Source organism: Nothoprocta perdicaria, unplaced genomic scaffold (genome assembly GCF_003342845.1).
Source record: "Nothoprocta perdicaria isolate Ctin4 unplaced genomic scaffold, notPer1 scaffold_12, whole genome shotgun sequence".
NCBI lineage: Eukaryota > Metazoa > Chordata > Aves > Tinamiformes > Tinamidae > Nothoprocta > Nothoprocta perdicaria.
Genome location: NW_020454316.1, coordinates 8291787 through 8318005, shown reverse-complemented (window position 1 = coordinate 8318005; position 26219 = coordinate 8291787). Strand labels below are relative to the sequence as shown.

The window sequence follows — 26219 nt, the reverse complement described above, 5'->3', positions numbered from 1 at the left end:
ACGATATTGCCAGAATTTGCCTGCTTCGTGTGGAAGTTGACTTGCAGCAAAGTTGACAGTCACAACAGAGATAAGGAAGAGAGTTGGGGTCATGCTGGAGTCCCAACTGTTAATTTCAAGTGACTGCTACAGATGTTAGATGTAGATTATACTATAGATAAGTTATTAATATATTAGGGTTCAAGTTATTCATATATTAGGGATCATATTAATGTAACTGYATGTGTATCCAGGCAGACTATAGGCTGATGTGCCATTGAGAAATTTTCAAAATGATTTAGTCTGGAATAGTCATCTCTGCAGCAGGACATCTTTTGGGAGAGGACTATTAATGGCTACTTGAGGACTTACAACATGATTAAGGAACTGGAACAACTCTGTTATGGGGAAAGGCTGAGAGAGCTGGGACTCTTCAGCCTAGATTATAACGATGTCCCAGTCTCAACCCTTTTGTGATTTGGGAACTTTGACTAGGCCATTGCTGCAAAAAGAGGCTTTCTCTGGTAGTTTATGGTATTAAAGAAGTTCTTTATTTACTTATTCTATCACAGGCTTTGCAGAAYTGACTGGGGCCTGAGTTTCTCTAGTGCTGGGATGCTGTTGTAACTAATGCACCAATTGCTAATGTTATGTGTGTGCATGTGAATTTTTCAAATGTGTTCCTGCTAGAAGAATTCTGTGGTTCAGCTTTTGGTTCTGCTTTAAGCATTGGTGTTTAAGATCATGCTGCATCAAATCCGACTTTATCTTTTCATGTGTACAGTTATGTGCTTAACCTGCTCTTGAGTGTTTCTACAGCACCAGGCTCTGTGGCTGATGAAGCAGTGAACTYGGCTGTGTGTGCGCTGTTATGCTAACTCCTCATGCCCCTCTGTTGTAGTTTGTAAACTTAATGGCTGTAAATGGTTTCTTAGTTAAACTCTTCCTTTGCTCTCTTATGAGCAGATAGAATTCCTCAGGCTCTAGTTCTGCTGGCTAAATTGTGCCTAATTTGAAGTTTAAGCTCAGTGTTGTTTGGGACAATGTTTAGATTTAGCACATGATCGTATCAGCTGTCAAGGTGAATGATTCAGCATGACTTACTCTTCTGGTAGTTACACTACGAGAATGTGTTCACCTGTGTTGCCATCTAAGACATTTAGTAAAACACTCACTGCAGCTACATGAGTAGTTTTAGTAACTCAGTTCAGAGTAGCTTCATATCTGCTYTTCCTGTGTCTGGTTCTCTCCTGCCCTTGTGTGTTTGCAAAGCCAGCAGCTCTCTGGAAGCACTAGAGCTGCCACAATCTTGGTAAGTCTTGATAGTTCGGCTGCAGTCCTGGTGGAGTACTCTGAAAGTAGGAGTGTTGATGTGCTGAGCTCATGGTACAGATTAGCTTGGCCTAAGTCCCTGCATTCAGTATGGGTCGTTCTTTCTAATTGCTTCCTCCCTGCCTTAGAGGCTTTGGTTTGAACAGAGACAGGGACAAACTTTAGGGGTTGGGTCAGTGCTTAGACTTAGGCCCTATTTGYTTTCCAGCTGCAGCACCAGAAGAGGGCAGGTCACTTGCAGGGCCTGTGTCATGTCTGCCAGCYCTTGGATGCACCCTAGGATACCTTACGTAGTCCTGTGCCTTCCTGAGGTGGGAACCAGGCCAACATTTTCATTCCATTGACTGTAGTTTATGTTTTGTGAAAAGTATTTGAGTTTTAAAGAAGCTCTACTGCATCTCCCATTCTTTTCCCACATGCTGCCTTGCACCCCAGTGACTCCTGCACAAAAGAAAACTCRAATGTTTTTTTTATAGCCTTTTATTGTGTGTAAGCACATCCATGGTGCATATGAAACCATAACAGTTGACTTAATTTGAACAATGATATTTTATTTTTCRATAAGTGATTAAAAAGGCACTTCCACCTTGTGAATGGTGCATCAGGGGTGTAGTAACCAGGAAAGAAAAACCATATATTAATCAAATACTCAAGACAAAATGAAGGGTAGACAGATTTAAGAAAAGCTGACAATTGTCTCTYTTTCCTGCAGCAGTCTCAAAAATTGTGCAAGCTGCAGTTCACTGGGATTTGAGTTGAGCTACTTGAATTTGCTTTGTGGAAAATCCTCAAAGTGAATTAATCTGAATTAAAAAAACTTTTCAGATACACTTCATAAAATAAGTTTTGTCATACTTCATYCTATACATTGGAGAGAAGGCAGCTGTGCTTTTTATCATCAGAGGAGTGGGTGTGTGTGATCTTGACACTAAGAGTAGACTTATACAGTGCTAAATACCATCCTCCCTCCCCTTTCTGCAGTGCAATTTCTAAGCGTGTTGTTTATTCACTGGCTTTTGTTCCATTGAAATCTCCATCTCTCGCGTCGACTTCTTCAGCTCCTTCTGTTGCATTCTCAATCGTTCTTCTGCCTCCAGATCGACGGGGTGGGGCAAAAGATGTAGGCTCATTTCCCCTCCTGCATTAAGGAGAAAATCAGGTTTTAGATAATTTGTAGTCTTTGTGACTAACTTTTGTGCATGAGTTTTGTAATAGTACCTGGAGGCCTGAGGTTTTGGAATGTAAAACAGTGAGAGCTGTGGGGCCTAGTGCACTTCTGCTTTCCAGCCTACAGAACGGATCTGAGGACAGGCTTGCTCAGACTCTCAGTTGCTTGGAAGTGTGGTGGGGTTTCCTGTTGCTGTGCCTGATGTTCCTTTCTAAGTAGCCTTGTCTGCCTCAGGCACCYTGCTCTGTCCCTGCTTCTTGTCACTGTGTTGCCCTTAATGGGGACAGCAAGAGTGGCTGTGTCTCTCCCTGGAAGCAGGGGAGCTTCCCTCCTGTCTCCTTGGAAGTGTGAGGAGACACAACCTGAACTCCTGCAGGATGAGAGCTTGTCTGAATAAGGCCAGCAGGTACTGAAGGCCTGTGAGGCTGGGGCTGCAGGAGCRGTGCTGCAGAAATCTGCAGCCTTCTTGAGCCTCTGCTACTCAGCTAAGGCTCTACTGCTTGGAGTACCACAGGTGCTGCAGCAGGTATTGCAGCTTATGCTGTGAGTAGCTCCAACCTTTTCTGCAGCAGAGAGAGGGAAAAACCGTACCATATTTTGGAATTGTATCATAGCCCACGCGCTGATGTTCAATGGAGCAACTATCTTGCAGAGAATGTCTGTTTTGTTTTTGTGATTTCTGTTTTTCCCTCCCCTTCTTGCCCCCTTTTTTTCTTTTCCCTCCCCCATATATTTCATAGCCACGGCCCAAGCCAGAGATACCTTTTTATCCTCAGGTTAACTCTTTTGGCAAGTACAAACAAGTGAGATAAAAGATGGATTTATCTCTTCTTGGCCACTGCTACTCAACTACAAAACAAAACACCCATTCCATAAYGTGGCCTCTCACTTGCTCCTTATAAGCAAACCTTTGTCAAGGCTTGAAACTGCAGCCATAAACAATAGAAGAAATTAATGATGACAATGTTATGCCAAAATTGCTGATTTGGTGTTAAATACACCCATTTCCACACTTTTGACTACAGCAATCATGCGTAAATATTTAAAGGCTTGTGTTGTCCTTGCAGCAGACTAAGCCTGTGTCATGGTTTCTTAAGCGGCTGTACGGTTCCCAAACTCAATCTTCTGTACAAGGCACTTAGGCAAAACTTGGCTAAACTAGCTTATTTCAGAGGCACAAACCTGTATTGCCAAGGTGGAACTCCTCTGGCTATGTAATCTAATATTTTTCACTATTCTGTCCTTAAACTTTGGTGTAACCAAGCTATTATCTGGACCATAATATTGAGTCTAAGGTGTATTGTTAGCTCTCCTTACCTCTTCTGGTATGGAGGGCACGCTGTGAACTCAAGGGCATGTCATATGTACTCTATCATGTCCTTAGCAGAATGAAACATCAGTATCTGCTATTTTATGGTAGCAGATACTTGCTACTAACCAAAAGAAGAAAGCTTTGGTTGAATCAGTAAATAAAAGTTCCTGTCAAAGTTCTTCCAGGCCTCATCAGAAAGAGCTCCTTAGGCCTTGCATTGCTGCACTCTGGACTGTTACCTGCAAGTCATTTATCAGGTGACTTTTACAGTGTAGTGCACTGAAGTACTATATGGGAACAGGGAGCTAGTGGGAAGAAACAGTTCCTGACCATAGCAGGAAGCATTTAACCAAGCCTTGCATGACAGTTTTGGCTACAAAGAAGTGAACTTGTTAGAGCAGACCAAGCTCTTGTTAACATAAACTGTTGCAATCTGTGTAAACTTAAAACTTTCACTTCAATTGTGACACACCTTATGGATAAACAGCTTAAATCTGTTCATCTAAAACTGTCATTTGCATCACTGCCTCTAGATTAATATGTATRGTTGTGACAAGCCCTAATCACAAATATTTAGCTCAGTGTCTCTCTATTAATCTACCTTTTGAATAAGTGCTACTGGAATAAGGCTTGAACAATAGTCTAACTAGACATACTAAGGTGACTAAGGCACACGCACAAGGACAAAACATCCACTTTAAATATTTGTGTATTCATAGCAAAATCTAGCATATAWAGAAGATATACAAATATTACAAGGCAGTAGCTCATAAAAGCAGGTGTTATTCCTATCTCCAGAGAATGTGATAAAATATAACCAGGTGCTGTGCTAGGTTATAGTGTCAACGTTAATTTCTGGGTTTATGCTTTAAATTATAATGACACTAGACAAGCAACATAATGTCTGCAAATATCTTAAAAAGCCTAAGTAATAACTATTTGTAAGCAATACAAGCACCAAATGCTGTGTAATGGAAGGTGGTTGGATGGCATGAATGTGTGATAAATCACATGCAGATAAAGTCTTCCACATGTCCTGTGAGTTAGGCTCTTACCTGAAGTCAGTATTACAATATGCATAAGAATTACTGTGAAATTCAAACAACATGCTGTGATGCTTCCATTCATACTCATTAGTGTTTTTAAACAATTTTACTAATTAGCGTTGCATTTGTTTTGCAAGATTTTTGTCTCTGAATGTGGCTGTGAAGAAGTGTAAGAAAGTTCCCATGCAGAAAAAAGTAGTTTATTAGGTATTCCATGTTGATAGACCTTATGAGAAGTGACAATGCAAAATTGTTAAGTCTGCATCAGTACATAACCTAGTTGTAAGAAAGATGAATCTCTGATGATAGCTAGATTATTGTAATATTTGTCTTTTTTGATTAAACAGATGAATGCCAAGATATCCAAGCCTTCACAGTTTGCAGAAACCTCACATAAATATTACTTGGGCCAAAGAAAATGGAAGTTTGTACAACACAAGCTAGCTGCAAAGTTGAAGGCATGATACCTGCTTAGTCATTGCGAAGGTTCCTGTGTCCCTCTGAAACAGAGATAGAGAGTCCCGGGCAGTTATACTAAGCACATGGTTATTGTCAGAGGTAGGTAGGTTAATTTTAAATAATTAAACAAAGTACATTACAGCCAATGACATTGCATTCAGATCAAACAAAAAGTTTATGCTATACTGCATAAAAAGTGTTGGCTACAGCCATCCCTCTCTAAGACAACCAGGAGCACACAGCACCCAAGATGGGTGCTAATGGGAAAGACAGCCAAATTCCTCAGATTCTATATCTGAAATTTCATGGACATTATTGGCTAACACTATTGAGCTGAAAAAGAGTTGTGTGATATAACTAAGTAGGTGCTTTATTTTCATCTGAAATGCTCTTGTTTTTAGGTGGAAACTGAAGTTTCACAGTATGATGATGAGGATGCAGTAACTTCCTCATAATTCAAATCGGCCTCTTTATTTCTTTGACTTGGTGTTTTCAGGTCCAGCAAGTACAGGAGTACTCAGGTATGTAGCTGGCTGAACGCTGCTTTATCTTTTCCCTAGTCAGCAGTAACAGGAAAATGCAAAGTAAAGTTTGGGTCTTTTCTTGGTTTGACGGCACTGAATCCATATGTGGTAAAGTCCAAAAGGGACTTTGAGGGTAAGAGTCATATAATATGTTTAGTCTTCTGCTGCCTGTGATGTTGTATAAGACTGGTTACAGTCACTGTGTGGGAGTTGGGTGTGCGTGAAAAGCAGGAGCATTCCTACCCACTTTTAGCTGCACAAATGAATATATGTAACTGTTATTGTGAGGGATATTTTCAAAAACAACAGCCTAACTATACTCTGTTGAGGTCAACAGGAGTTTGTCAGAAAAAGCATAAGGCCTTTGTCATATTAACACAGTGCGCCTCACAGCTGAAAGCCTGAGAGTACTGCAGGCCATGAAATTCACTTCATCTTCTTAAGCTGACCTCTAGGTGTATCTGCCAAGCTAATATGAGGAGTCTGTTACTTCCAGTATCTTCAGAGTGTCTGGTCTTTTTTGGAACAGATTTTTTTCACTTCTGTAACTTAATTCAGAATTTTAAGGCACTCACTGAGTAGGAACAGCAATGTCAAACAAGAGCACTCTACCTGAGCTTGCTCTTCAGCGACGCAACCTCGCGGCCCAGGGCTTCGTTACTCTCAGTCGCTTCATCCAGCTCTCTCTGCAGCTTCCTGCGGTTGGCGTTGATACGCTGGGACTCTTCCTCAGCCTCCTCCAACTGCCTTTTCAGTTGCTTGAGTCGTGTGTTGCCCTTCTCCGCCTAAAGGAAAATTGGAGAGAAATACTTCTAAGTTGGAAGAAAGTTGAAAGCTTTACTTTCCTCATTTTCATATTTTGAGAGAACAAAAATCAAAGGTGGAACCTTAAAATGTAGAAAAATTWAAAAATAGTTTTAGCTTGTGGAAGTTTATTTTGCTGATAGGTGCTTTATTCAGCCATTGTTTCTTTTGTCTGCTTTTCTGCTTTGCAGGAGTGCATTATGTAAAGCTAAACTTCTTAGTGCTGGATAAAATGTGATCCATTTCACTCATGTACCAACAGGGATGTTGGGCACAGTCCTGTTTCACCCCCCAGGCACGTCAGACAGCTTCATCTGGCTGTTTGACAAGGACTAGAACTTTGGACTTGCCTCAGGATGGAAGCAAAATCATACTGTTGAGGCAGAGTTTAGCAGAGGGCTGTATAGCTTTCCGAGCGTGAAAGCCAAGCAGACAGTCTGCTTTCCAGAATGAAGAGCCTCCTTCCTCCTTGCCTTTTTTTGACATATATTTCTGGGACAGAGCAGAGAATCTTTCTTTCTTGTGGGTAAACCCCAGAGRTCCCTTTTACCCAAACTAAAACCTTCAGAACATAGCCCGATACCTGTTCTTTGTACTGCTCCGCCTGCTTTCTTTCATCCTCCACCTGCAGCAGTGCGTCCTTCAGCTTCTTGTCCTTCTGGCGTAACGTCTTGGCTGCAACTTGCTTCTCTCTGCAAATGATGGTGTGACACTTAGTGACCTGGAAAGCGTATAGTCCTCATCTGCCCCAAGTACATTGCTTGTGAAACTGGCACCAAGGACCAATATAAAGGCATTATTGAAGTCAACAGATGAATTCTGAGCAAAACTTGCATAAAAGATTCTCCTCTCAAAATAAATCAAATATGCATTTGACCTTGCTGGATGCTAGAGGGGCTCAAAGGAAGGAGATGATCTAAAACAAAAGGTGATTTCCTCACAGAATATTCCTGCATGGAAATTAATGGAGATAAACCTGGTAGGGTTACCCTAAACGGGTAGGGGACAAGATCTTTTGAWGCCTGTAGAACTTTCCAGTAATAAACTGTCCCTTAGAATCTATAATAATTGGCTGTGGCTCTATAAAATATGAAGTGTGGGAAAGACTTTACCAAACCCCAGTAGCGTTTGGGAGTCTGATGACCCAAATCTGTAYGYCTTGGTTTACTTGTGTCTTTGAGTAACTGGATCAATGAGTAGATGTCTGTGCCCTCTGGGAATTCAGTACCTGGCTTCCTGTTCCAACTGTTCTTCAAGAGAAGCAATTTTGGCCTCCAGAGCAGCAATTGTGGCTTTGAATTTGGACTTCACAGCTCCCTCCATCTCCTGCAGTTTGCTCTTCAGCTCTTTGTTCTGCCTCTCCAGTTGCTGCCGGGCACTTTCATTCTTCTGGGCAGTGGCGCGCTCTGTTGCTAGCTCGTTGTTCAGCTGCTCAGCCTGCAAGGGTGAGAATGGATGCTGTCTAAAGCACTGCCAGCTTTTGGGGAAATGACAAGGAATGTTCTTTGTGGCAATTCTCCAAATATTTATTCAGAACCACGAACAGCTTTTGCTAGATTACAAACAGAAAGGGACGGATGGACGGACACACACACAAACACACACACACGTACTGAAGGAACTCTACCTGCTGTACTGATTTCCTCATGCGATCGCCCATGGCTTCCATGTTGCTCTGTTCCTCYTCTAACTCCTCCTCCAGTTGTGCAATTCTTGCCTCCAGGCGCCGTTTCTCATCCTGAAGGCTTGTCCTGTAAGTTTAAATGTAGGAAATGTGTAGTTAGGCCCTGACCAGTTGACTGTGTCTGAAACTTTTAGGTCCTAATTCATGAGGAAAACAAAACTAGGTATTTCAGTGAGTGAAACAGGTCATATATGCGCCTATTGATTTGTTAAGGTAGATGGCTGCAGGATTCCACCTTCTCTAGGTAAACTTGCTGGTGAATGCCTCTTGACTGTAGCCTTTCAAGTGATCCAGTCCATTCCTACCTTCCAGAAGAAGCACTTGCAAGTTCCTCTGCCATCTCTTCTTTCTCCAGGTCAGCTTGTTTGCGAGCTCTCTCTGCAGCAGCCAGATCCTAGGATAAAGGAAAAAGCAGCATAGTAAAGAAACTAACCAGAGTTCAAATGAAATTAATCATAGCATGGTATGCAAGACTAGGATCTTCCTAAAACCAGTGTAAGCTAGGTTGTCGGGTTAATGGAATAAATTCTTATTGTATCCTAAGTCCTAGGGAARCACAACAAACCAGACAGCTGGTTTCTATTTTATTGGTTTTAGTGKTTTTTTTCCATTTAATACACCTAGGAGTTCTATCATTAACAAGACTTTGGGAATTTGTGGTTATTGAAAACAATTTATATTGGATTATACAGGTAATTTCCCCTTAAATCTGGTGCATTATGCCTTTCTTTGAAGATTTTTTCCATTCAGTCTGGAAATGTTCAGATGTAGTTCTGACAGCCTCATTGGAATACACAGAGGACATGGTAAGAAGTTGTTAAAGCTTTCCAACCTTGAAAGCTATTATATTTGTTGCTGTTCTTAAAAGTGCGAGTTGTGTTTTGCTACTGGAGATGATGTGTATTTCACAGTAGATCTTGTGCTTCATATTGCTCTAAAAGATTCCGGCTTTACCTCTTGAAGCTGAATGAGTTCTGCTTCCAGGCTCTTGGCTTTCTTCTCATTTTCTCTTGCTGTAGCAAATATTTCTTCTCTGGCAGCCCGTGCATCATCCAGCTCCCGCTGGTAATCCTTCATCTGAGCCTAGTTGAAAAGTTTAACAGTTTACTTTTGTTGGACTTTATCAAAACTTTAGTAAAAGAGAAGTTTTGACAAATGACAGAATGGTTGAGGTTGGAAGGGACCTCAAAATGAACATCACAGTTACTTGGTTATGAGAATTTAGTTAAAACTGACCCTTTAATCAAAGTCCTCTAACTTTCATATCATGGCATAATGAAAGACAGCAATGGAAAAAAAATCATGGAATTACATACTTGCAGTTTGCGAAGTTGTTTAATGGCTTCCTCCCGAGCTTTATTAGCAGAATCAGCTTGACCTTCTAGATCTTTGACATCAATTTCCAACTTCTTTTTGGCTGCAGCTGCCAGGGCACGTTGCTTCCTCTCATCTTCCAGTTCTGTTTCATACTCATGGAGCTGATCATTAAAGAAGATGACTAAGTTTAGGAAAGTCATTGAGCATGTTTAAATGCTTTCTRTATATATGAGTACTGTATATGCACTGTATAAATCAAGGACTGTAAAGTTCTTTAGTAATAGCATGAGACTGGTTACTTTCAACTTTTCAGGAGACATTTACAGAGACAACAATGGGAATGATACCTGTTTAAGCAGTTGTCGTTTCTTCTCCTCATTCTGTTCATCTCTGGCTTGCAAGTCTCTCTCAAACTGTACTTTCATGGCTTGCATGTTAACCTCCAACCTGAGTTTGGCATCTTCAGTAGCCTGTAACTCATCTTCCAGCTCTTCTAATTGTGTCTTCATCTCTTCTACTTGCTGTTCAAAGGCACGTTTGGACTTCTCCAATTCGTGGACCTTTCAAGCAATAAGGAATTAATATAGTTATTATAAAACATTTTTAAAAATCCAGCTAAAACATAGCCTGAAATATTTGAATGTGGGCAATGAATGGGTTAACTTACAAGAGCATCCAAAATGGTATGTTAGCATTTTTTGTACACTTGTACATCTGTCCTAAGATAAAAGATCTTACAACCTGAGATTTGGTATGTCACACTCTTTTCATTTTTAATCTAGTCAAGTATTATTATGGAATTCAGTTAAGATTAGAAGTAATATTATGTCACTGTAATTAAAAAAAAAGTACTATGGTGGAAACTTCTTGGAGCTATGTGATTGGTGCTCATGTAACTATATGAATGGTTTGTGAGGTAGTCAAATATAATTAGCAAAACTAGATCTGCAGAGTTTGCAGCTTCAAAGCTACAATAAACTAGCAAATGGCTTASAATCTCTTCTGTCTTAGAAATCTTCAAGAAACTTGACTTCAAGTCATGTCAGGAATAAAGAAGCTTGCAGCTGTTTTGCTAAGTCTTTTGACACAAATGGGATAGCCTTTGAATTCTGCATGAAATATCTGATATTGCTGAATGGATTTGTGTGCTACAGAAAACTTCTTGTGCTAAAATCAATGATTTTTTTTTTGTTAAAAGTTATTTTAAGTTTTTACCGTGGGAATGATTCTGCACTAGAAACTTACGTTCTTGCCAACATCATCTTTGGAGCTAACAAGATCTTCCATTTCAGCTTTCAACATTTTGTTTGTTCTCTCCAGTTCTTCTTTGGCTTCCAAAGCCTCTTCAAGTGCCCGAGCCAATGACAAAGCCTTTGTTTCTTTTTCTCTAGCTTCAGCTTCTGCTCTGTCCCTTTCATCTGCATATTTGGAGGAAATGTTTTTCTCTTCGGCTAGCATCTGTAAAAAAGGTAAAYACAGAAAGTCATTAGAATAAGGTTTTTATGTTGCAACTGTCTTGCMAATTGTTAATGAAAGCAAAAAAAATGTATTTTCATAAAGGTTTCATAAAGTTCCAGGAAAGTTAAGTGATAAGACTGAAAGGGAATTAATCTTAAATTCACACCTGATCAAATTTCTTCTGCTTCTTCTCCAGATTAGAGACCAGCTGACGTTGGTTGTCTAAGTCTACCACCAGGTCATCCAGCTCCTGCTGGAGTCTGTTCTTTGTTTTTTCCAGTTTGTCATAAGAAGCAGCCTTTTCTTCATACTGTTGTGTGAGACTCTCAATTTCTTTCTGGAATTTCTTTTTACCTTCTTCCAATGTTTCTACTGTGATGACAAATTCTTGTAGTTTCTTCTTAGAGTCAGACAGCTGAAATTTGAATTTGGAGAATGAAATTAATCTTACAGCAGAGACAGCAAAGCCTAATATGGAAGGTGGCCSTAAGACATCTATGACCCAAAAATCTTATTTAATTTGATCCATGTKAAGCCAATGGCAGTTACCAATCACTCATCCTTCATAAAATGAAGCCTACTACAGGACTAGTAGGCCCAAACAGGCCTYATGTGCAAGACTGTGCTGGAGTGTATCTTGCATTTTACCTATCTTGCATTTGAATCTRTCTTAGAAATCACACTGTCAAGCAGACTGCTGGCTCTGCCGTAGTGCTTCACTGATGCCATCTGGGCTAACAACTTGTTCCCTGAAGGTCCATCTGCTGTACGAGGTTATTTCTACAGATCTGAAACCTCTGGAATTACTGACAAAACCTCAGAGATGCAGCTAGTGATTTAGCTATGGCACTGATACCTGTATTGTCAGTGTTGAAATATGTCTCTCCAGATTTTGTTTTGCTTCCACTTCTTCGTCCAACTGCTCCTGCAAGCTGTTCTTCTCATCTTCCAACTGACGAAGCTTGGTAGACACGTTTAGCTTCTGTCGTGTCTCTTCCTGAAGCAGCTCCTATAGTCACCATATCAATCTGTCATTAGTTGARGTCTTCTCATAGAGCGTTTTATATATCTATAGGTGAGCTGTACTGGATGCAAGTTTACCTGTGTATCTTGCAGCTGGGATCCTAAGGTTGCAACATCTTTGGTCAGTTTGATTGTCTTGCTTTCTGCTTCATTGAGCAAACCAGTAACGTTTTCAACCTCAACCTATGAGAGAAGACAGTGAATATACTCTTTATTTTGAATGATTTCAGTACCTTCCTCCAACTTTAATTTGCTCTAGGGTAAAATCCCATCTTGAGACAGTATCTCAATCTGCTCTTATGCTTCTAGGTTACCTTAAGCAAAAAAAMCCCAAAACACCAAATCTCTGTAAAATATGTAACAGAGTCACYGATCACACCACCAGACCACAATAGTCTGTTCACTGTAGATACCATTACAGGCCACAATATATATAAAGGGACTATGTGGCTTAAAGCTTTTGCTTCCATGGGACAGCGTGGTTATAATCATTTCATGGTGTGATAACCAAAACAAGAATTCAATGTGGGAACCCTACAGTGGCCAAAAAAGGGTACATTCCATCAGAAGTCAGCAGGGCCAGGGAATTTTTCCAGATATGTCCTGATAAAGCAGAGTTTACCTGGTCTTCTCAAAGCTCCAGTGTCAATATAAAAGGTCACACTCCCTCTTACCTGTAATTTATGAACTTTTTCGTTGAGTTCTGTCCGAACACGTTCTCCATCAGTATACTTGGACTGCAAGTCTTGCAGCTGTACTTCCAGCTTCTTCTTTTTGTGCTCCACCTCTTGTTTGGCCTGACTCAGGCTCCTGATTTCACTAGCCAACTCAGCATTGTCTTTCTCCAGTGTCTGTTTGGTCTTATCCAAGTTTGCTTTAGCCTAAAAGCATTAAGTGAAGAAAGGTGATCTGTAGAAGGTAGTCATATTATACAATGCATAGTTTTCAATGAGATGGATTATTGTTTACCCGTTTAAATTGCTCCAGCTGCTCTGTTAGTTCTTCTACAGCCTGAGTGTGTTTTTGCCTCATCTCCTGGACTTGGGCTTCATGAGTTCGAGTCTCCTCCTCCAGAGCTCTCTTCAGCACTGTGACTTCCTGTTCACGCTTTGCTCTGGAAGGTAACACATATAAATGGAACAGCAGCAGATAAGAATTTTCCAGTAACAAGAAAAATGACACTACTGCACAGTTGCACAAGGTTACTGTGGCTGCCAAAGCTAGGAAAAAAATCAAGTTGAGAACTATAATCTAAATAAGTATAAGGCTGAATTACTTAGATGCCTAAAATAGGCAGTGCTATGACTGAAAATAAGATGCATATCTCCAGAAAAATAATCTAGATAACCTAAATGGACCAAGTCTAGACCTAAATGTCTAGATCTTGGAGATCATTGCTATCAGTGTAGAGAACCTTCCCACCTACCTTGCTTGCTTCTCATTTTCAAATGCACAAATATGTCTTCTTTGTTCCGTATGAATCACTAGACAGTAYTGTATAGAGCTTGGTGATTATTTTTGGCCTACATGCTAATTCTCCATACCTGAGCTCTTGCTGAGTGGCTGTGGTATCCAGAGTATCTTCAAGTTCTGTCTTAAGAGCCTCCAACTCTTCACCGAGGTCTCTCTTCTGTTTCTCTGCTTTGTTTCTTGCAGCTCTCTCAGACTCCAAGTCTTCCTGGAGATCAGAGATATGAGCTTCCAATTCACGGATCTTCTTGAGGGCATTGTTTTTCTGACCAGTTTCATCTTCAAGYCTGAAAGAAAAATATTTCATTTTATATATTGAAAAATTATTTCACTTTGGGAAGATCTTTCAGGAATTAAAGGTTTATACACAAGGTGTAATTTTAATTTTAGCAAAATGGAAGTATTTTATTTTTATGTTATCACTTTAATAGGAAAGATGGTTAATCTATCTAATGCTGTATCTACTTGTATTTAAGATGGCTTGTGATACTGTGCGCTTGAAACTATATATGTATATTTAGTGCATCGGTATTCTAGAGTTCTCAGTGGTACTTAATGGTAATTGTGAGCAGGAGGGTATGTCAGTAAGTTTTGGAAGTGCTGCATTAGATCTACATGTACCTACCTTAAAACTGTAGGTTCAGCTCATTGTCCTAAATAATGAACAGAAAAACTAAAGCTTTCCTCTCCTATATAATATCTAGGCTAAATGTAGGAATGTAGGCTAAAATAGCTGTTTCACATGTAAGATGGTGGCTCCCAGTGCAAGAAAGAACCAAAGAAAGAGGGGAACAGAGGCAAAAAGGACCTAAGAGCTAAACTTTATCAGGACACAATAAGTGGAGAAGCTAAATCTGCTCATTCAGCAGAAGCTTTGGATGACTGTTGTCCCACTAAGTTTAGAAGAAAAATTCACAGTAACTGGAGTGGATCAGGGTCACACTTAAGTAATTTTTGCCCCAAAGGCAAAATTTGTGAACTGTGATGTTACTCTATCCTTTACTTGACAGCCCTGTCAAGGCTATTGGAAACAAAACTTTTCACTGATATCTATAGGGCAGATTAGCTACGTCTATGAGGTAATGTCATTTTGGTTGCAAATGGAGGCTTAAAGGTAGGGGAAGCATGCAGAGAGGATATAACCGAGAGCTGAAATTCACAGCAGCAGCATCCCTGTCCCTGGGAAGGGAGAAGTTCTCCAGCTAGAGAATTGCAGTGTGCCTGCAGGTACAGAGCAAATGGCTACCTAGCTAGAGCAGCTTGCAGCTCTTCTTCCTTCTTGGCCAGTTGCATCTTCAACTCAGCAATCTGCGCCTGGAGGTCTGCAATTTGCTCATGCAGATCACTCGAATCCCCTTCCAATTTCCTTTTCATTTTCTCCAGTTCTTGTCTGCTCTTCTCTTCTTTCTTTAGTCTCACTGAAAAAAAAAAAAAAATTTTGGTCATGGGAGTGTGTTAGCACAAGGATTCCTTACTGTAACTCTGAATGTAGACATATGAGCGCTTTGGTCTGTGGTGAGGCTTGATGTTTAACTACAAATCACTGTTTCTGAAGAACCAGGCAGGACCTTGCTGTCCTCACTTACTTCTAGCCACCCCCMAAAAATCAAATATTTCTCCTTTTTTCAGAAGCAGCACTAACTTTTCCTAACTTTCTTCCCTTTCCTCTTCTATACGAGAAAAGTACATATCCATAGATTAGGCATTGTTCTGACTCTAGGATTTTGGTGAATATCATTCACGCTTGTTTTGAAATAAAGTGGTTTTAGCATATGAAATGAGACCACACAAAAATGAAAAATGTCCTCTCCAAATTCTGTTTTTTCCTTTTTCTTGTGTGTTTTTTCAACTAAGTATCAAATAATAACTGATGCACATAGTAAAACACTTATTCATGTTACCTTCCAGTTCTGAAATCATAGATTCATGTTTATTTTTCAGCTTTGTAAGATTTTTGGCTTTTTCTTCCTCCTCTGCGAGATTTGTTGTTAGATCACTTACTCTTTCCTCAAGGAGTTTTCTTTCCTAAAGAAAAATGAAATACTTGTATTATCTGAAGTATCTGTTGGTGAACAGAAAACTGACTAAAAATGACCAAGATACTGTTTTTGAATATGCATATGCTGAAACTGTAGTGACATATTCCAACCTGCCAATATCAGAAGTGATGAAAACTGGTTTCTAGTACTTCCATATTCTCAAATCTGTTGCTATTAGGCTTTGGTACAATGTTCAGAAGAACATTTCCTTTCAAAAAGTACTCAAATACATGCTTACTTTCAATTTTATACAGAAAGCTTGGTTGAAATCGTTGTCTGGCATCTGCCTGAAAGGCTCATTGAAATGTATAGAGAACCTAGAGAAGCCTATGGATAATTCAGTGCTGGAGGATTGGATGWGCCACTCTTACCCAGGTAGAACTGAGTTAGTAACACATATAGCTGACAAAGACATATGGAAATTCTTTCAAACAATAGTAGGAGCATTTAAGTGGGAGCCAGATAATGCTAAACACCTTATTTAACAACAAAAAAGCCACTTTTATGTGCCAAGAGTACATTTACTCCACTGTTTGTGCTTGATTGCTGTGGAGAATTTTTTTGAAAATACTGTCCCCAAAACAGATCTCAAAGCTGGACCCACAGCACTCACCTTGGTTAGCTTGTTATTCTGGTCTTCCATTATGAGAATATCATCTTCCATTTTCTTTATCTTGCCATCTGCTGTTACTTTTTCAAGTTGCAGTTTTTGTCTTGCAGCTTCTTCTTCTTCCAGCTGTTCTTCAAGGTCCTTTTCAGAAAGAAACACAGAGAACGTGTGTTCTACTACTTGGAATGTAGAAAAGGGTTAATATGTGTCAGTCCAAGTTGGGTGTCTTGCAGGCTTTGTTTTTACTAAGAAATAGATGACTTGTACTAGCCTAGATAATTTAAAAGGAAAAGTTTGTTAAAATAGTTCTTTAGAAAAAGAAAGAAGATCTAAACTGARAGAGGGGAAGGATGTTTATGAAGAACTGAATAGAGGAAAGAAGCTCTATTTTTCAGTGGGATTAATAAACTGCTGTACAGCAAACATTTTCATAGGATTCAAAGTTTGCCGATCTCTAATTTTTCTTTTACTTATTGTCTGTATTCATGGCTTATGCCTGCTTACCAGCATTTGTTGTTGCATCTTTTTCTTTTCTGCTTGCAGCTGTTGGCTACGTTCTTCCTCTTCCTCAATTCTGGCTTCCATTTCATGCAGAATCTCTTCCAGCTCTTGTTTCTTAGCAGCTAAACGGACTCTCATCTCTTCAGCTTCAGCATACAGTTCAGTTTCTGCTTGAAGCTGCTCTTGAAGGAGGTTCTTCTCTTCACAAAGCTACACAGATAATAAAATAGGCAGGAAGTTAACATTTAGGCTGTAAATGGCCCATGTTGTGTTTTGTAATTCTAGTGTTCAGGTTGGTGGCTGTACAACACRCCTTGTGCGTGGAAGTTAGGCCTATGCTGAAATAGCTGGGAATTTGCCTACACCAAACTTTGATTCGGRTCTATTGCTATGAATAGAAGTGAGATTTTAAGTAAACACCTTTATTTTAATACTTCTAGAAAGAAGAAAAAGTGATTAGCATTTCCTGGAGGCCCAGCACTGCACATCACCTGGCTGTGTTTCTGTTCCAGCTCCTTCAATTCAGTCTCTGCTTTTTGTTGTCTTTCCTTAGTTCTCTGCAGTTCTTCATCCTTGGCCTGCATTTCTTCTTCTTGGCGAGTGACTTGCAGCAGTGGTTTCACCTGGTAGGGAGAAAAGTTTTTTTTTATGAATGTTTCCTTTCAGCATTTACGTTACTGAATGCAATATGTAGAAGTGCCAGGTTAACTGGTGCTAATAGCACTGTCTGTTGTTGCTTGAGTAGTGTGCTGGTTAACCAAGCTTGGTGCATATATCTTTACATCATCAAGCCTCAGCAATATTGTTCTTAACCACATCTGCATTAATTTTYTTAAGCCTTGTCAGCTCCTCTGTCTTCTATTGTGTTATTTTCTGGGAGAATTCTGAGTCTGATTTCATGCATTTAAGAAGTGTAAAAGCTGTCTGCTGCATGGAAGGGCAGCGTATACACTTGGGGGTTATTGTCTGCTTCTGCTTGAAGGTAAGGTTGCTCTCTGTGCAGTTAGAAACAGTTTCTCATATCCAAAATGAAGGCTGTTCTTGAAGAGACGGGCCTTCTYCAACAGAAGGCAGCTTAGGAGGAAAATGTTTAGTGTCCCAATGAGGGAAATTGAGTTATTGAGTTTTGTGTAGTTAAGTAACTGCGTATCCACAAATTCAGTTTTACTCTCTCTTCTCATTGCACACATATGTGAACTTGTTCCATTTCGACAGTTAAATAAAAGTCCCCCAAAATGCTACATTTTGTATGAATCTTTGCTTAGCTAGCAAAGTTTTTCATTTTGACCTACAACTAGCTTTAATGTTAATGGTATTGTATAAATACATCTAGTGTTTCTCTAATCCAGAGTGTTCCTGAMATAACATGACTTGGTATCTTGTGCATTCTGTTTCTTTTGGAAAACTGTGGATAGATTCACTGAGAACAGTCACTCACTTTAGTGAACAGTCTCCACCATTGCCAGTTCCTCAGCTTCAGGTAAGCAGCACAGTTTCTCTGGATAACCTTCATTGCAGTGAGCTGCTGTTGTCTCTTGGCAAATGCTCTGTAATTAAAAACACAAAGCAAATTTGTTCAGTCTGGGAACACACAGTCTCTTAAAGATACGCACATTAAGCAAAGCAGCTCTGCATGGGAGTCTGMTGATGGGTCTGCTGCTTTGCCTCATATTTTGGAAAGGCTGACCAAATTATCTTATCACTTAAAAAGTGTCTATGTTTTATGTTTTCCAGATTTTGTTTAGTCTTCTACTTTTTTGACCATTTATGCCATTAGATGGGCACAAACCACAAAGTACTTATCTCGTTCCGGGTATGAGCAACTTTCAGAGTGCATGGGCATTTAGAACTGGTATTGATGATCACTTTTTAAACCTACTAAATTCAATTTTGATTGCCTGGTAACTTGAAAGTCTTGGTCAAGCCCTGAAAAAGGGCATTATTGATTATAGTTTTGTGACGTAGATTAACTGAGATCATGCTGAATGGCTTAGTAGTCTACTGCTGTGTAAGAAATTATCTCATAAATTCCAATGGTGCTGCTATTTTTATCATAGTAGTGCTTAAGATTTCATTCATAGGCAAGGATGCTCCTTGTGCTCCCTGTACAAATATATGCTTAACTAAGCCTATTGTCTCAGAGAACTTGCTTACAGTACAGAGAGAGTAAGCAGTCTTACAATGTAGCTGATTCTTTCTAATTGGACACTGGACACAAGTTGAGTGCTAATGCAATACAAATAATTGGTAATTAAAATTATGAATAATCTTCATMTCTTGTTATACAGATAACTAAAAGCTACTATAAATGCTTTGTTCCAAAGACATTCTGTTTCTAAGTATATAGTCTTACTTTCTTGCCAGATAGCCTCGGCATTGAGCCTGGAAAGCAATAATAACATCTGTGATCTTCAGGTCTCTCTCTTCTTCCAGATGAGCCAGGACACCGGTTCTGAAGAAGATTTTACTCTGTCCAATTCTGTACAAGTTGGGATCAAGTTCTAATGCTTTGATCTGGAAGAAAACAGGGATATTTGTTCATGTCAATGCTGAGGTTTAGAGTATTAAAAAGTACTTATCATTTCTGTTTGCTCCCAATCATTATTATACAAGGTATAGATTTGATTATCAATAAAAGCAAAAATGCTGTTCTCACCATCAGTATGCAAGCCTGCTTCCCATCCATGAATCCTTTAGGAATAGCATTTGCAGCAAGAATTTCATATCTGCCAAAAGATTGGGGGATGATTTAGATGGGGGATTTAGACTATTGTGCACAGATTATCAATAACCACAGAAGTTATCAAATTATTTTGTGCAGGGAGACATGTTCTGCCCATTCAGAACAAAGAGTWAGGACAAGGTAAGGGATCCCTACCGCTGGCGGAACTCCTGGAAGACAATTCTGTTGGGGAAGCCCTGACGGCAGATCCGAATGCCTTCCAGGACACCATTGCAGCGCAACTGCTCCAGTACTAAGTGGGCATCAAGCTTGCCAGCCTGAAAAGGGAACATACAGTATTTTTAGGACAGTAAAAATCAGCAGAAATATTACTGGCTACATATTTATGCCTGAAGACATTCAGCACTGCAATGTGCTGTTACAGCGAGCTGCACTCTGCATAAATAACATGCCAGAATTCTGAAAACTGAGCATTTGAAATTTACCCTTTTCTCGTGATTTGGAATGATACAGCGAACAAAGTTGGGATTGGTATTCCTTAGGGTGGTCATCAATTTGGTCAGCTGTTCCTTATAGAGTTGGCCAACAGTACGGAACATGCCTTTCTTGGTTTTTGAAGAACTGGGAAGTGAGCTTTCAGTCATCTTGGCCATCTGGTCCAGCCCAACTATACGGTCCACTAAAATGTAAAAGAAAGTGTGAATCAAACTGCCCAAATGAACTATACCTTCCATCAAGTTGTCAAAATGTGACTTCAAAAATACTTAAAGTGACATAGAGGCATGCTAATAAAAGCTCTAGAAGGCATTTTAAAGTAAATAGAAAAACTCCCATTTATGGATGGTTCTCAAAGTCTAGCTAATAATTTCCCTCAAATATCTGGTAACTCCRCACCGTTTGTGCTTACAAGGAGGCTTCCAAGAAATACCAGCATTTCTCGCATTTGTTTTTGTGCAGGTATTAAATATCTATACATGTTGTATGTAAATATGTAATGTAAATATGTATACATATATATGGGTTCCAGATCTGTTTTTTTAAATGAAGTGTTTTGTATGTATACAGCCAACCCCTAATTGGTTTTACCTGAGATTACATGTGACTGGAGAGAACTGTGCAAGATTTCAGCAAGAGGAGCATGTGAGGTAAGGACTGCCCACATTCATGAAAAGCAGTCATAACCTGTATTAGACCAACAGTTCAATATCCCATTTTCATCAATATTGTAACAGTAATTAATATTTTTTTATGTTGCTGAACATTAGGGAATATTAGGTAATGTATTTGATAGTACTTAAAACTATCCAACAATGAATTCATAAACATGTATTTAAAATGGGATATTACTGCTTTTTAGTTCAATCTTTTCCAGGCTTATATTTTTCATACACCTTTGCTGACAGAGAGGGGAGGCCATCAGAACATTTATGGTAAGAGAATTTTYTTTCTCTAGACCACTTTACTGATTTAGAATTGTGTTTCCTACCATCTTTCCAAAGGTCTGCCACAAATTTGTCTGAAGACTGGTTCAGCAGAGAAGTCACGTTGTCATTTAGTGGATCCATGTTCTTTGTTAGCCAGGCCGTTGCGTTGTAGTTAACCTGCAGGAAACAGTGCTAGGTTAAAAATCTGTTGATGCAGATGTCGATGCAGAACTAACTCTAGAGTGGTAAGAACACAGGCACCACAKTAACACAAAATAGTACAAAATAACAATAATATGAAAAGCTTTCTGTAGATGAGAACTGATTAGTGTTTGAATCTTGCAAGTACTTAAATCTAAAGGTTTTTTTTGCAAGAAATGAATCCAAATTGCATGGATTTTCAAAAGCTCTGGTGCTGAATATTTTTTTGTTTTCATGTGAGCATAGCACAGCCATGGCTGTTTTATAAATCCTATTCATGTATTACATAATTAAAGCATTTATGCATATGCATTATATAATTAATTATATAATTAAATTATATAATTAAAGCTGTTCCATGTTAATTGGAACACATGAACTGCTTCTTGTTCAGCATTTGGACACAAAAGAATTAACATTTCTACATCAAAAYAGCTCAGTTTGCCCAGTACCTTTCCTGCGTAGTGAATTATAGAGAACTCAGTTTTATCTTTAAGTTGCTTGGTCCTCTGGAATTTGGGATGATTGCCTTGTTCTTGACATAGTTTATCCACAAAAGATGTGTCAGTAGCTTTGGGGAACCAGCACTCTTCATCCAACAGAGCCAGAACGCCAGGAGGGTTGGTCTGCAGTGTGAGAATACCAGATCAGGATCATCACAGCCAGAGACAAAGAAAATGCACCACCTTCCTTTTCCTCTGTGAGATTAATCCCCTCAGGCAATAGAGGATCCAAAATATCTTAAATGGCTCTCTTACTGTACTTTTACRTAACAGATCCTGATTAAACCTATGCAGTATCCCTCCTATAGAGATAAAATCTTACTGGTCTTTCAATCAGCTCAATGCAAGGTTGCAGGTCAAGGCCAAAGTCAATGAAGTTCCATTCGATGCCCTCACGCTGGTATTCCTCTTGCTCCAATATAAACATTGTGTGGTTGAAAAGCTGCTGAAGTTTCTCATTAGTATAGTTGATACACAGCTGCTCAAATGAATTGACCTGTAGAGAAGAGAAAAAAAGACAGAATTATTGAATTTTTAATAATAATAATAGAAAAAAAAAACCTGCAAGGAGAAATTTAAAGGACAAGATGAAATTAAATATCTTCTATTTCTAAGAGCATAGTAGTTCAAATATAAAGACACTTTTTTTTTCAAATTAAGGTCTTGAAAGCTTACAGTAAGTTGTTAAGTGTTAAATCTCTGCACTGGGACCTATTTGATTCCCCCTTCTTGCCACCAGGGGAACTGAAGGCTGCCTCTCTGAGGGAAAGGCAAGCAGCCAGATTAATAGTCCTGTGAGATGGGCTGGCTGTGGGCTGCTAGCCAACCTGAAGAACCAAATTGTTTTTGCAGATCTGAATTTAATTTGTTTGTAATATTACACGATCTCTTCACTGAGAGGAAAAAAAAGTATACTAATGGTTTGTGCATCCAAAAGATTGGTTTGCAAACTCAGTGGAACAATGATTTTCAGTGTGCAGAAGTATTGAAGACATTAAGCCAGCTATGTTCTCCACAGTCTGAACTACAGAATAAAACAACCCACAGCAGGACAAAAAGGAATTTTGGCCGACCTGTGCCTCACGGACCATACCTCGAAAATCTCAAATCCAGCAATATCAAGGATCCCCAAGAAGGAAGCACCTTGTCTTTTTGTTTTATCTAGAGCTTTGTTTACACGAGTCAGAATCCAGCGGAACAGACGTTCAAATTTTGCCTTGGCCAAAGCCTCTATAGCAAAGTCAGCCTGTGAAAAGAAGAGATTATTATAAGACTTGAGTTATAAGAAACTCAAATAGATGTTAATTTATGTATAGAAATGAATAGGGAAACAGAAAACTGACATTTCCCTTTAGACAAGTTGTAAAAAAAGAAGAAAAATATTTTGAGGATTACATACCTGCTCTTTGGTCTGAGCTTTCTGCACAACATCTCGCCCCACTTTGATCCTTGGGGTTAGAATAGCCCTTGTGAAATCTGTCACGTTAATCCCCATCAGGTGACACACTTTTTGTGCAGCTAAAATAAGAGTGATATTTTATTTCAGTATGAATTCTCTGTTAGTAGATAACTAAGCATAAATATAAGCAGTTCAATAAATATGTGAAATTATCGTGTTTTCCTTAAAAACTCTTTTTTTATACACACAGGATGCAATTTACCACAAATATGTTATTCATGCTGCCAGCAACAAATACACTGTTCATCAATTTATGGATTCAAGAAAAGGTAATTATAATTGTACTGATTTTAAGTACAGAATACCTTCTAAGGCCATTGAAGTATCTCTATAATGACATGAATTTAGATATAGATAAGGAATTTWAAATAACTGAATATTAAATATAAGTAAATTAAAATTACTGATAAATATTGTTTACTCAGCAGGTATTTTGTTAGTTTCTTAATGTTAATTAATTGTTTTAAATAATTAATCATACCAGTATTGTCTGGCATAGAAGCTTGATCAGTGTTTCTCTCCTTCTTGAAGACAATATTACCCAGCTGTAGGACAGATGAAACAACCCTCAGTATAGCTGTAAGAAAAATAGATAATATGAATGAGGAACAGCATGTGCACATTCTGAAAACATTCTCTGCAAAACAGAGGACAAAATATGGCCTCTGGGGTAGTCTGTACCTTTATGGAAAGATCTGGATTTGCCTTAAACTGTGCAAAAGTTGRAGAACTGAATGAAGAGCAGTTTGGATGATCAATGTCATGGGGTAAACAGGTCAGACTGGGAACACCTGCACTGCCACATTAAGCTGTGCTTGTACCTTGGTCAGACCCCCCGGTCTCAGGGGAACTCTTGATTGATCTCCCATGCACAGTGGCCTGTAGCATTTTACCCACTTGGACAATTCTCAGTCTGCAACTCTGTCTTGAAAATCAAATGTATCATTGAAATACCAGCAGCTTCAAAGGAGTGTGACACTTCTATAGACTAGAATTAAGCAGAGAAATGTGGACATTCAATCATGCAACTAAAATATGTCCAGGCCTTTACAGGATTAGCGCCAAATATTTTGGGTAGAAAAGCAATTAATATTTGATTACTAAAACATGAATGTGATGCTATGTGACTTCAGGTAGTAAAATCTACTGTGTTTCAGATGAGATTGTATTAATGTAGAGATTTAATTCATTTTGTTAATTTGGTGGTTTACAAGGGATAATAATATTGTCTGGGTGGGGGCTAATATTTTAGAGTGTAGAATGAAGAGGAATTCAGACGGTTATACGAAGATCCCTACTAATGTCAGGGAGAACAGTGCAGTCAATGCTGATATATATGCCGGGGGAGGACGAGTCAGTCTTCCCTAGTAATGTCACTTGACTTCACCAAGGCTGCGGTTTGCACYACTGTCTGGCAGGGCAAGACATTCGTCCTTGGCACCCTCAGTTACTGTGCAGGGATGGGAGGTGATGAAGCTCAGCTCCCTCCCTTGGTCCACGGTTCAGGTGAGGGGCTGCTGCTGTTCAGCCAGCAGGTGTCACTTGGGACCCGGGCACTGCAGCCACGGGCAGTGCACAGTGGTGTCTAAAACCCAGCACTCTCCCAGGGACACGGAGCTGGAAATGTCACCCGGCTGAAGACTGTGACAGGCACACATTTTCAAGATAGTTTAGTTTGTTTATGCTGTATGTTTTTAGTTCCTTTTTCTCTGAATCGGTGAATACAAATATTCACTATTCAAAGCTGACCCATTTCTTTCAAAATTAAATCASAATATTTTCCAACTTGTTTTTCGTGCTAGTCATTGTTGGAAAGTTCCAAAAAATGGCTTTAAATGGTCATTAGTGTTAGAGCTGGCTCAAATTCAGCAATCTGTTCTGGGTGTGCAGGGAGCTCTGTTAGTGAGATGCCTGAAGTCTGTCCTTTTACAGACACAAATTACATTTCAAAACACCACATCTTAYGGCACTTCTGCATGCTCACAACTTTACTGTTGGAGTGCAACCTGGTCAAGTGTGCATGTCGTGTTTCTTCTACAAGAGGAAGATTTATAAGAAAAAATATCCATGCAGTTCTTCATCAAAATGGATGACAAAATATTGTGGCAAGTATTTATTTGATCCACAGTTTAATTACTGTGTAGAGCTGCCATGCATTTCACCAGTTGTTCTGTGCCTCACAATGATGATAAGTTCTCTCTGATGAAATAGCAGCATCACACTTCTCCAGAGAAATATGGATGTTAAATGGGAATATTGATTTTCTTATATGAATGCACTTATTTCATGTGTATATTTTGTAAAATGACATCCTGGACAGAATTCTCCACTATACACTTATATCCTATATATTGTTGTTTGCAGAGGTATATATCTCATATACAACCTTATAAAAAATTCTTACATGTCTGTTCTTCATCACTAAAGCCCATAATTTTCATGGCTTCCAAGGTCTCCTGGAACATCTCATCATCTTGTTGAGCAGGGATAGGCACATAGCCATTAGATAGAAAGGTGTAATTGTTGAAATTTTCCAGCAGCAGGTCATCTAAAGGCAAAAAAGAAAAGCTTAACTTCRTCAATTTAAGTGCATAAACTTAACGCTCTTGGTTAATGAATTCTCCTAGCAGAGAAACACAAYAGAAGAGACTGTGTTTTTGTCCAAGGAAGTCTCTCCTTGTATAAAGATCTTTGGATTTTGTGATTGGAAAACTATTTCAGACTAAYGCTTTATTTAGCAAATTAGATTGTCCCAAGTTTCCACTTTTCAGTAGCGAGTAGGGAGTGTCTCTCCTCCTCAGCAGAACTTAGCACCCCAAGCCCTTAAATCTGAGCCTTCTTTCTGTAAGTCTTTCATTTAGTTCCATATATAACCTAGTCAGAATTGCACATCTACCTGGTCTTCTTTACCTGGGGACTCRGATAACAAGAAGAAAACTTACTTTTCATTTGTTCAGAAGCTCCAGCAATCAAATAGTAAAAGATATGAAATGTTCGCTCATCTTTAGCCTGACGAATAGCACGGGATTTTTCAAGCAAATCTGTTTGTCAAATATGTTAAAAAAAATCAGTAACACATTTCAGTCCTTCCTTAATTACGCCATCAGCCTCAGAACCATCACTAGCATTGGTCAAATATTTGCCAAAAACTTGGGTAACGTGAATGTGGATCTAATTCTGCAATCATTTTCTACTACACAAAGTGCTTATTGTTGATGTAATT

At 39.2% G+C, this 26219-nt stretch overlaps 1 protein-coding gene across 2 annotated transcripts in view; it reads right to left on the bottom strand.

Moving 5' to 3' along the window:
- Positions 1 to 2115: 2115 nt before the first annotated feature.
- Positions 2116 to 26219, bottom strand: part of MYH11 (myosin heavy chain 11) — a 54398-nt gene continuing 30294 nt past the window's right edge. Inside the window, exons 8-41 of one of the 2 annotated variants that reach the window (XM_026053963.1) lie at positions 25939 to 26037; positions 25401 to 25544; positions 23478 to 23573; positions 22937 to 23055; positions 22631 to 22783; positions 21860 to 22033; positions 21487 to 21660; positions 20896 to 21010; positions 19895 to 20088; positions 19605 to 19726; positions 19383 to 19452; positions 19080 to 19240; positions 18165 to 18273; positions 17218 to 17349; positions 16730 to 16936; positions 16229 to 16366; positions 15478 to 15601; positions 14823 to 14994; positions 13651 to 13863; positions 13076 to 13220; positions 12781 to 12987; positions 12185 to 12289; positions 11940 to 12092; positions 11250 to 11498; positions 10871 to 11083; positions 9973 to 10185; positions 9625 to 9786; positions 9263 to 9391; positions 8614 to 8702; positions 8252 to 8375; positions 7853 to 8061; positions 7208 to 7316; positions 6433 to 6605; positions 2116 to 2449 (exon numbers count right to left, since the gene is read on the bottom strand). In XM_026053963.1, the coding sequence (XP_025909748.1) occupies positions 2314 to 2449; positions 6433 to 6605; positions 7208 to 7316; positions 7853 to 8061; positions 8252 to 8375; positions 8614 to 8702; positions 9263 to 9391; positions 9625 to 9786; positions 9973 to 10185; positions 10871 to 11083; positions 11250 to 11498; positions 11940 to 12092; positions 12185 to 12289; positions 12781 to 12987; positions 13076 to 13220; positions 13651 to 13863; positions 14823 to 14994; positions 15478 to 15601; positions 16229 to 16366; positions 16730 to 16936; positions 17218 to 17349; positions 18165 to 18273; positions 19080 to 19240; positions 19383 to 19452; positions 19605 to 19726; positions 19895 to 20088; positions 20896 to 21010; positions 21487 to 21660; positions 21860 to 22033; positions 22631 to 22783; positions 22937 to 23055; positions 23478 to 23573; positions 25401 to 25544; positions 25939 to 26037 (5132 nt within the window). In that variant the 3' untranslated portion in view covers positions 2116 to 2313. Of the gene's footprint in view, positions 2450 to 5301; positions 5338 to 6432; positions 6606 to 7207; positions 7317 to 7852; positions 8062 to 8251; positions 8376 to 8613; positions 8703 to 9262; positions 9392 to 9624; positions 9787 to 9972; positions 10186 to 10870; positions 11084 to 11249; positions 11499 to 11939; positions 12093 to 12184; positions 12290 to 12780; positions 12988 to 13075; positions 13221 to 13650; positions 13864 to 14822; positions 14995 to 15477; positions 15602 to 16228; positions 16367 to 16729; positions 16937 to 17217; positions 17350 to 18164; positions 18274 to 19079; positions 19241 to 19382; positions 19453 to 19604; positions 19727 to 19894; positions 20089 to 20895; positions 21011 to 21486; positions 21661 to 21859; positions 22034 to 22630; positions 22784 to 22936; positions 23056 to 23477; positions 23574 to 25400; positions 25545 to 25938; positions 26038 to 26219 lie in introns of those variants that run through there. The other variant, XM_026053964.1, reaches the window with a different exon arrangement.